The sequence below is a fragment of the Cynara cardunculus genome, assembly GCF_001531365.2.
Source record: "Cynara cardunculus var. scolymus isolate 2C chromosome LG 2, CcrdV1, whole genome shotgun sequence".
NCBI lineage: Eukaryota > Viridiplantae > Streptophyta > Magnoliopsida > Asterales > Asteraceae > Cynara > Cynara cardunculus.
The window spans coordinates 60,901,849-60,912,923 of NC_037529.1; the positions used below are offsets into that span (position 1 = coordinate 60,901,849).

At 36.9% G+C, this 11,075-nt stretch overlaps 1 protein-coding gene across 1 annotated transcript; it reads right to left on the minus strand.

The window, feature by feature from the left end:
* Positions 1-8: 8 nt before the first annotated feature.
* Positions 9-8,858, minus strand: LOC112505801 (protein RAE1). Its single transcript, XM_025109802.1, has 11 exons — positions 8,703-8,858; positions 8,415-8,501; positions 7,987-8,064; positions 7,690-7,883; positions 6,566-6,707; positions 2,283-2,363; positions 2,057-2,185; positions 1,822-1,899; positions 882-953; positions 238-318; positions 9-160 (listed from the first exon to the last, which is right to left on the minus strand). The coding sequence occupies exons 1-11, from the start codon at positions 8,757-8,759 to the stop codon at positions 110-112; spliced, it is 1,050 nt and encodes a 349-aa protein (XP_024965570.1). The 5' UTR covers positions 8,760-8,858; the 3' UTR covers positions 9-109.
* Between the last annotated feature and the right edge of the window lie 2,217 nt (positions 8,859-11,075).

Below are 11,075 nucleotides of genomic sequence, written 5' to 3' on the forward strand. Positions count from 1 at the left end.
AACATTTATGACAACTCGAGCATCCCATGGATTACAAAGATCATTGTCTACACAATCGGTTCATTACATGTACAAGAACAGATATGGGAAAATAGCAAATGGCATATCTTCACTTCCTTCCACTGGTTCCGATTCGAGGTTTGCCTTTAACCTCTGACTCCTGCAGTTTTAAAGTGTTTCGAGTTATCGCACTTGATGAAAAACCTTATAAAAACTAGTGGTTAAAAATTTTCTGACCTGAGGTAAGTGCAGGTAAATATAGGTCTTAGCTGTTGCTGGATTATGGTTTTCTGCACCTTTTCCCCAATCATAGCATACCTTAAGATATCAAGTCATGTAAGTAGTTGAGTTGATAAAAAAATGTCGTCATATTCAACTGGGTAAGGATTAGGATCTAGCATGAAGCAAAATGACATCTACTCTTTGAGCATTTGAAAAAAAATGCGAACGGCTGATACTAAATAAATGGACCATCAAGCTTCCTAACAGGAGGACACTCGACCCCAACATAATGAAGGCTCAACTACGATGATTTGAAGGAGCAAGTGCAATGTAGTCAATTATGCATTAACTTTGGGGGTGCATGCGTGCAGAGCTGGACTGCACGGCACAGGCAAGAGTTAGCTACGTGGGTGAAAGAATTGTGGAAGGTATTAGGGTTCTAATTTGACATTGAGTTCCATAAGTTATCAATCTTGACAAAAAAATTTAGACTTTTATCCCACTCAATCTCGTCCTGTCCTAGTCTAATGTTGCATCTCACATGGGACAAGCTTTTGTTTCGTCCTATCCCTTATAACGCATGATACAAGTTTAAACAGCAGAATGTAGACATTCACATTTCAGAAATTATTATATTATGTGTGTTAGCAAAGCCATACCGCATAAGCAAATACGGAGCCATCATAGTTGAAGCTACTGCAAGGTATAGGTTGATTGCACCTTGACATGGCCTGTAGAACAATCAGATGAAAAAACAACAAATCTCAAATAGGCAACATGGCTGAAAAATATTCAAAATTTATGGAAATCATTTTTTCAATCACATTTTTGGGTGTATTATTTTACCATGTATAACTTCTAAAAATATACAAGTGTTTAATAAACCGACCACCCACAAGAAAAGCATACACAATTCAATAGAGTTGGCGGTTGGCTATTAGCTAAATGACCAACATACACTCAGTCACTCACATTGAACTCTACATTGAAATTAAGGTAAATCAAGTGAACTAAGAATAAATTGTGATAACTGATATCTACTGGGTACACAGATAATTTGACTTGAAATTTTTTTCTAAAAACAAGAAACTGGAAATTTTGTGTGACATACCACAAAATTCGGTAAACTTCACACACACTCCTCATAGTCCATAATTTTTAACCCAAGAATCCTAGCAGTAGGGTATGAATACATCTCAAGATGAGAACATGCATGAAATTAGAGAAGTCTAGAGTACTACTTCTAAACTCAAAACTGATATAAAGCTTGGATTCCCAATACTTGAGAAGATTGATCACCCACACTAAGTTTAATGTATGTTACAAAGAGAAGAAAAAAAAGATTGTGTTATGAATACACCAACAAAATAAGAATAAAATCAAATTTGAATTTGAACCTGGAAAGTATCATGCTCAACTTCAAAGTTGAACTTTTTTTCTAGTAGCGGATGGAGAGAGAGATTTAAAGTTCAAAAAGGAAAACTTAATATTGCAGAAGGAAAAAAAAAAGAATACTTGATGACAGTTACCAATTAAGCGATATAAGAATTTCCAAATTGATAATCAACATATAACGGCAATGGAATTGTATAGAGCTACCTTCAATCTTTGTTTGCTGTCTTTGTCCCAGAAGTTAAAAGCACCATCAGATCCAGCAGTTGCAAATGTGTGATGAACCTGAAAAGGGAAACAAAATGTTAAAGGTTCATTTGAACCTGAAAAGGGAAACAAAATGTTAAAGGTTCATTTGAACCTGAAACGGGCTGAACCAACTAATTAGCAAAAGATAAGCTTTTCAGATTTACATATATAAGTAATAACGAAAGTATCTTACGGGATGAAAATTAAGAGAATTGACTGAGTATATATCATTTCCTTCTCTGTGACATTTAAAAGTGAAGTTTTTACTTTGCTGTTGTTCATCAAGATGATGTACACCAACTCTCCCTTCGATTGACCCAACCTAAGGAGCACAATTAATCATCACATAAAGATACATTTTAAGGACAGAGCATTTTTAAAAACAAACATAATAAGCCAATATAGAAGTAGGAGCATACCAAGAAACCTTGCTGATCCGGAAAGGCAGCAACACACCTAGTTTGGTACTTTAGGGGGGAGGGGATTCTCTTAAACTCAGCCTGTTGTGATCCACATGGAGTCAGCATCACAAATTAAAAATTCTCCAACTTTTTGGCATTTAAAGAAAATAGAAGATGCAATCTCATATGCCCACATGTACGAAAAAAATACCATTTATTTTGTCCTATTTCAACTTCCAGAAATTTTCCATCTACATTCAAGGCATTGTCACTCAAGGTTCTACAGACAACAGATACACGCCATTGTCATCGGAACAGAGACTAAAATAGTTCTCATAAACATAATTGAACTAACCAAAAGGGTTGGGTTCCTGTGAAAGGGAAGTTATGGTTAGAAGCATAAGAAGAGATTTCCACCCTTGGATCAATCCTAATTGAATGTCAACACTAATGTGGTGCGCTAAGATGCACAGGATCGATCCCCTTCTAAAGCGCAATTCACGGGTGGGTATGAGATTAAGGGTTCACATCTCTCTTCTTACGCTTCTCATCATAACTTCCCTTCTCACACAATCCTTCGCCTTAACCAAAAACCTATCTATGGATTAATATTGTGTTACAATAATAGATTACTAAGCAGTTAAAGGGCCTTTGGCCCAACGGTACCTTGTAACCCAACATTCTTAAGAGGTCAAGGGTTAAAGCCTCGCCAAAGGCGAGAAGTTAATTTGCTGTATATAAATATTATATACTTCTTCCAAAAAAACAGATTGCTAAGCACTTTGTAAACCATCACAGATGATTTATAGACACTTGCATCCTATGTCAACAATGCGGAACTAATGGCATTATTATACCTTCAAGGCAGATTGCAGGAGTATCCCCATTTAGTTCCACAACTACAATATCTCGACAGTGCTAGGAGCCTAGGACAACTTGATGCTGAGTCAGCATGGCTGTACCTTATCAGATGTTTGTGCTATAAGCCTAATGAGGCCATAGGGACCTAAAGTACGCATACACGGCCTTGTTTCCCAAAAAGGGAAGAGCAGCTAGAAATTTTCTAATAGAAACCTTGCATAGATCCAGTGGGAAGCTAAATGAGGTCAGTGCTATGAAATTCCTCAAGCCAATTCGTAACACCCACCAGTTTTTGTCATCTACTGCTCGACAGGATAAAAAACAGCAGGTGTCTATCAATCTAACTTGTAATATGTTCAAGACCACTTTTCATCATCCAACCACGGTGATAATCACCTAGAAAACGAACAGTGGACTTTAAAGGCACACATGGCCTTGCAAGTTACAACTATAAATGCAAGAACAACTTCAGACCGTTAGTTACACACAAAATCAAGATTAATCCCATGTAAATCTCAATTAAAGGACTTAAGTGTTATGAACATCCTCGAGCCCATGCATAACACCTAACCAGCTGTCTCCTCTACCACTTGACAGGAGAAAAACAGCATTCATAATATATGCATGATTTCACCCTTGCCATCCATCCATAACAAGGACCCGCAGTTACTACTCTGAGGGGGTGCTTGATTCATTTTAAGTTATGGGAATGGGAATGCGTATTCCCATTACATTGTTTTGCACTGTTAATGCTTGGATGATATGAGGAATGGTGGAGAAAAAGCAAATCAAAATCACTAAATCCAAATGTATCTTGCAAAAAAACCTCCTGTCGAAGTTTAGTTATCATCGCCTAATTAACCACATGATCTACTTGGCCACCATTCTGGTATAAGTTCTGCTGTATGGCACTAAGATCGGGAGTCTAAGTAGAGTAGAGCTATGGCGGAAGCTTTGGCACTGCACTGCCGGGTATGACCTGGCTACTGGCCTTGCTTCTTTTTGCTGTATTTGTCTTCACCCCCTCCCTTTATTTCTTGTTCCGCCGCTATCTACCTATCTAATTGATTTGAAGGCCAATTGACGAAGAACGAATTTAAGTAGCAAGAAGATGTGGGATATTCGATGAAGCTAGCCTCGAATTCCAGAAAAAGATACTTCCATCGTCTGGGATCAGAGATGAGACCCATGTTCTGAAAGCAATAATGTCGCCACAAAACATCCCCACCATGAAAGGAAGGGAGGGCAGAGCCGCAGAGGTCCAAATGGTGATATTCGGAGCACTGGACGAGGGATGGAGGGGGATGAGGGAGGGATGATGGTATGCAGATGGGGGAGGTGTGAAGGCAAAGTGGAGAATAAGTTACTATACCCCCAATTTAGTGAGGAATGTTTCACTACCCCATGTGGCCATGTCCATTAAAGATTGATTCCATAATATTAAACAAGCACTATTAATGATCCATTCCCATTCCCATTCCCAACCCCTAATGGCTAATACCCCCAACCAAGAACCCCTTGGAATCCCAACAGGCATTCTATTTCCCTTCTTCACTAGGGGAAAAGCCTCCATATAATATAATTATGAGACTGCATAACATCAATTTGATGCAACTCTGGCATCCCTTTAACACCCACCGGGTAGGGAGAGGCTTAAAATCATTAATATCATACACAAGTTGCATGGAAAAATAAAGAGAATGCATGCCACCATGAGCCATCAGATGAATCAACTTTATTCATGAAACATGATTCACTGTACAGTTTTAGCACATAGGTCAAGTCATGGTTTTAAAAAGCGCGTCAGGCGTACGCCTCGAGGCACGCCTTGAGGTGAGGCGGCCCAAAATCGCACCTGAGGCGGCGCCTCTCAGTCCCCAGACAAGGCGTATGCCTCGATTGTCTGAGGCGGTAACCGAGGCGGTGAGGTGTGAGGCAGTGAAGAGGCGTGCCTCAATACAGAGGCTAAATTATTCAAAAAAAATGACTGAAACCTTCGCTATTTCTTTTTTGAAAACCTTGTTCTTCTCTAGTTTTCCTAAGCCCTATCTGCTACTGGTTTGTGTCCTTTGTGAGTTCCAGTTTTTCTCCCATTTTCTTTGCATTTTCTTCTGTTCTCTTCGGTTCACAGGAGTATTATGTATATGTGTATGCTGGATACACTTCTTTTATATTTAGCCTCTGCTACATGTAATGGTCACACTTCTACTCCCACTTTGTTGATATTTAATAATATTTTTTTCTTTGAGTTGTGAGCGTATTAATACATACATACATATGTTGAGAATAGATCAATATTTTTTTTTCTTTGTTACTATATCTATATTTCATGATTGAAGTGTATGTAGATTCTTTTGGTAATTTAGTATTATATATATATATATATATATATATATATATATGTTGTGTCTAGTACTCAAGTGTGAAGTGTGTGCGTGTGTATATATATTGCATATATTTTCTAAGTAGAAGCAGTGGAATGCAGATTAGTATAAATATATTTTATCTAATATATATTTCCGCCTCGGGCTTATGCCTCGGTCCGCCTCGAGGCTTACGCCTCTCCTCGTTGAAGGAAAACGCCTCGAGGCACAATTCCTCTTTTTAAAACCTTGGGTCAAGTAGCCGCTAGAGATAATGGACAACTATTAGAAACAGGATTTCTGTCATTCAAGCTCAATACAAACTAAAGAGCTTCCAAAGGGAAGTACATTACAACCGGGGCCAACTCTTATTTTATTAAATTCACTATATCCAACCAAAATTGACCGTGGAAAACTAATGCTTACCTTGTAATGAAGAGAGTTCTCTAGGATCATGCAAGAGAAAGAAGACCACAATTTCACCTCTCAATGTCTATTGACTCGCTTTTGCTTATATATGGGTTCAAAATTAGAGATATCTTCCTTCCTCTCACCTATAAATTTCATTCTTATAATCCATGCACCATCTTTCATAGACTAACACCTCTACATCCAAATTTTAGTAGACAGTTTAACATCCTAATGCCGGTTGCAGTTGTGAAAGAGGAATTCAAAATTAGAGATATCTTCCTTCCTCTCACCTATAAATTTCATTCCCAGAATCCATGCACCGTATTTCATAGACCAACACCTCTACATCCAAATTTTAGTTGACAGAGTTTAACATCCTATTGCTGGTTTCAGTTGTGAAAGAGGAATTTGTTCCACTTCACATCAAACATGTAGAACCATATGAATAGAGAAAGAAGTAGTACAATGCTTCCATGTTTATCAACAAAAAACCAACGAAGGCTTGGAAGCGCATTAGAAGGCAATACGCATGCATGTATGGCCGATGCTCTCAACAAAATCAGAAGACATGGTCATCTCAAAGGTTAAAATAAAGCCCATATTCATAAGAACATGAAATCATCTCAAATTTGTAACAGACCTTGTTCTGATGATATAGAACAGTACCTGAGGATTCTGCAAGTTGAATACTATAAGGTTTCTATCTGCAGTGCCAACAACCATCAGGGGATGTCTCACTGTAAGGGCATAGCAGCGCTCAGGAAGTTGCTGAGTGTGAACTGGATTTGATTGTCTCAAGTCCCAGTATCTAGAAGGCAGCATGATGTAAAAATCAAGTTGGAGCATAAAAGAAAGGGATATGGGTTTAGTATGTTTAAATACTTGGATGACAATAAAATTTAACCCAATGATATAAAATTCAAGGCCAAAACAGCAAATATTTTAACTAGAAGTAGCAGAGTAGTAAAATTGGATATTCGTCAAGACTATACTATAGAAGAAGATTACAGCAAACTTAAGATAGTCCTGTGCTGAAATTTTTTACCAACTTCAATCCACAAAAATCATAAAAGAAGCTTCTTTGAGGGTAGGTACTAAGTAGATGCTAACTCAAGGGTAAACTCAAACATTCTATACATGAAGGATAGTGTGGCAAAAGTAAAAATGGAAAATGACATGTTGAATATTAAAGCATAAGTCACAAACCATAAAGGTATCAATAGATTCATTAATTCGCAAGGTGAGGCACATGGGAAAATTATAAGATCCACCCAAGTCGAAGAAGCAACAAAGAACATTTCCAGCTCTCAGCAACCCCCTACAACATAGGGACAGCTGCAAATTGAAGACAAGTAATCTAAGATTTCACACATATATTGATTACTGAAATCAACCATCACGAATAAAGCAATCATTCTAAATTCTAATCCCAAGGGCAGTGGGGGGGAGAGAGAGAGAGAAGAACAAAGAGACAGCAGCAGTTACAAGTCTGATGGAGGATAAATGATCTTTTCCCTTAAATGACCTCTTGCATAAATCAATGAATTAGCATGAAAGACATCTTGACATCAATTTTGATTGTTCATCCAAAGGCACATGTGTATCTATAATTACAAACTTTTGTACAGAGCCTCTTTTCCATAGGGGTTTCATTAATGTATGTACACCCTTCTTCCTAGGGAAAGCTTGACACTTACCAAATATTTAGATATAAATAAAGCCATGAACTCATGAAAACTATTCACCACTCCGATAGAAAAGCCTTACAAAAAATTCCAGATAATTCACACCTTAAAGTCTTATCCCAGCTTCCCGATACCAAAAGGTTCATCTCCGGAATCCAAGCAACTTCCTTTACAGGAGCATCATGCATGGCCACAGTTACTGGTTGGCCACCAGAAAGTAACGGCCACATCTTCACTTGTTTGTCACATCCTCCAGAGAAGACTGTTGTTCCGTCATCCTTCCAAGCTGAACATAAAACCTACAAGTAAGAGACGAAGACGGTAAGGGACAGAACAATAATCAAAATATAATACAAAACATCAGAAATTCATCATCCAAGTAGTGCATATAGTTGGCCTTACCGGTTGGTCATGTGCTATTGATGCCTTTCCCACAGAACCAACAGAAGTTCCACTTTTTGTTATCTCCCAACATCTCACCTGCATTTATTTCATGGTATAAAGGTAAATCAGACCAAAATAATAGATCACTAATGATCCTAACCATATTCACTTAGATGTAGTAATGCACCAATCTAGTAGTTTACAAACAGAAGACCAACTCTTCCTCCACATTGAAATCTAGCCTAAGCTTCTAGCATATATGTTCCCTAAAAAACATAAAATGTCCTAAACAAACCAGATAGCACAAAATTGAAAAACAAACGTAGGACCTTATAAATATCTAAGATAAAAATTATTTGAAGTGATGCATGCAAAAGAAATATCAAGCAAAAATTACTAAATAGAAATTCATAAACCCAAAATCGAATTGCTTACATCACACGAACCTGGTTATCCCATGAAGTAGCAACAAGGTAATTCGCCTTGGGACTGAAAGAAAGGCTTGATACAGCATCTGTAGGAGGTGATACAACCTATATAGAACAGATAGTTACAATAGAAACACTTCAAATTCAAACCAGACATAACGTAAACAAGAAACCCTTAATAAGAAACCATAATTTGCATTAAATAAGGAAAACTCAAAGCAACAATCACGAAATAATGAGTTCTTGAATTGAAGTGAATGAAAACTAACATATAAAGAAACTGGGATCATCAGAGTTCCGCTATACCTCAGTTGACTTGTTTGGATTCGTATTGGCAGCAGAACCAATGCCAAAAGCAGACATTGATGCTGAATTTGAAGTCCTGTAACCCTAAATTGTTGGAAAACGGTAGCTTCGCACGGGTGAATTATGAAGAATAGTGTGGGTTTGAAAAGGAGAGAAGAGAGATGTGTGCAGATGCAAATAACATTTATGGAGTCGGGTCGGGTTGCATAGCTATTGAGCCAAACCAAGCAATTGGGCTACATCCAGAAACAAAATAAATTCAATTTTTAATTTAAAAACTATATATTTAAATCGATATTGTTTTAATTTTGATAAAAGAAAAAAACCAATCAGACTAAAATGAGGGTTACTTTGCAAAAGAATACAAATTCAATGAACCACAAGGGTGGTGGGGGAAATAAAAATCCTCTTGTGACCACTGAGATTCAGATGCGGTGATTTCGGACTACTCATAAAGTAGGTAGTCGTCCTGGGATTATTCAGTTCGCATAGCGGGTCGGATATTCAGGTTAATAAAAAAAATTATTGATTAATCCACTATTGCATTTTACATTTGTATATGATTTATGTCTCCTTTTACTTTATGATACAATTTCATTCCGTTGTGAGTAGCTAAAATCTTTGACTTGGGTGTGAGCCAAGGGTGAGATAACAAATCAAATGAAGGTGGACATGTGTATACCTGTATCGGTTACCACTTAGTGTTGTAAAGATACACGTGTATACTTGTATCGGTTACCACTTAGTGTTGTAAAGATACAATAATTGGCATATCAGCTATTCTGAAATTTGGTCTGATACTTTGATCAGAAGTGAAGCTAGAGTGAAATTTATAAGTTGAGTAACTTTTTCTGTAGGAAGATTTTTATAATTTGTTGGTTTTATACTATAAATTAGTAAGCAATGAGACGTGTAAAAGTTGACAATTGGGTATATGTATAGTTCAGTTTATGGCAAAATAAACAAAATGTAACAGACTTTAGCTTAAGTTTTGTTTAGTATGACAATGATTTTTTTCCCTTAAGTCAAAAAATTCATAAAAATATAATTAAAATTACAAAAACAAACTAAAAACTACGAAAAACAAATCAAGAAATTAACGTTTTTTTACAATCCGATCAGTCATGTCCAATCGTACTGCATGGCTAGCGTCATTTGAACCTTCATGTTCTAATATATCATTTTTCAGATTATGAAAAATCTCATAACATCTTTTGTAGCATGTATAATAGTTTATGTCATTTCACTAAAATGTAACTTCGTAAAACTGAAAAACATATATTCATGATCAGTTACTGGTTAAACTAAAGCATTTTGGAGCACTGGAGATGATCTAGCTTGACAAAAGCTCAACGTTTTTGTGTTCATACCCTCAAGTATTGCCAAACGCCTCATCAGTGCCATCATGATTCCAACCTCATCGTTGTCATTGGAGACGACAGACGAGGACCACCCCTCTTGGAGGGAGGTCATGGAATCCAAAATCATCATCTAACTATATATCTAGACAATGTGAATTATTGCACCCGGATAAGCAGGAGCGATGCTTGTATTAATGGTCGTCTATAGTCTTCGTTGATACAACATAGTGCACCCCCTGACCTTCCACGAAATGCATGACCAACTTGGCATAGGGATGAAGTAATCGAACTTTTCAGTGAGGGAATGACCAATTTGGTTTGAAGTCCATACAACTAAAGATGAAAAGGGAACTAGATTCTATTTCTCATTGGTCCCAAACTTTTAATACAAGATCTCAAGCATTCTCGAATCAATCATTCGTTTCATACCTGTTATACATATTTAGCCTTACTAAACAAATTGTATGTAGATAAAAATTTATAAACATATATATATATATATATATATCTAATAATTCACACACACACATATATAGAGAGAGAGACTTGGAACCATGTGAGACCAGTCTGTGAAGGTTCGATATTTTTTTGCACTTTCACAATGTTTTGCTGTAAAGATTTGGTGTTATTTGTGGTTTTATGGTCTCACAAAAACAGAGTGGTCTTAGGAGAACTCAACCCCCCTCTCTCTCTCTCTCTCTCTCTATATATATATATAGGGGCCTATTCAAGGGAGAATTGAGTTGTTTGTGGTAACTGTAAGAACCAATATTAACCACAAATCAATAGATAAATTAAGAAATTTATAAATTTGGTAATTTTAAATTAAAATCTTAATGTAAGGATATTTTTGGTATTTTAAAACTCTCCTCTCTTCTCTCTCCGGCCACCGTCCTCCGGCCATCGTCCGCCGGCCACCGTCCTCCGGTGATACCACTATGATACCATTGTGATACCTAAAAATATTGACTATGTTAAACAAAAGATACACTGTGATACCTAATCATATATA

What these genes read in the sequence shown, in the direction of transcription:
- LOC112505801 (XM_025109802.1), bottom strand. Translation starts at nt 8,759, where the DNA reads ATGTCTGCTTTTGGCATTGGTTCTGCTGCCAATACGAATCCAAACAAG. An exon ending in CTACTTCATGGGATAACCAG is followed by an intron (nt 8,065 to 8,414) that starts GTTCGTGTGATG and finishes AAATAAATGCAG; the next exon opens with GTGAGATGTTGGGAGATAAC. An exon ending in TCAACTTGCAGAATCCTCAG is followed by an intron (nt 2,364 to 6,565) that starts GTACTGTTCTAT and finishes GGATCACAACAG; the next exon opens with GCTGAGTTTAAGAGAATCCC.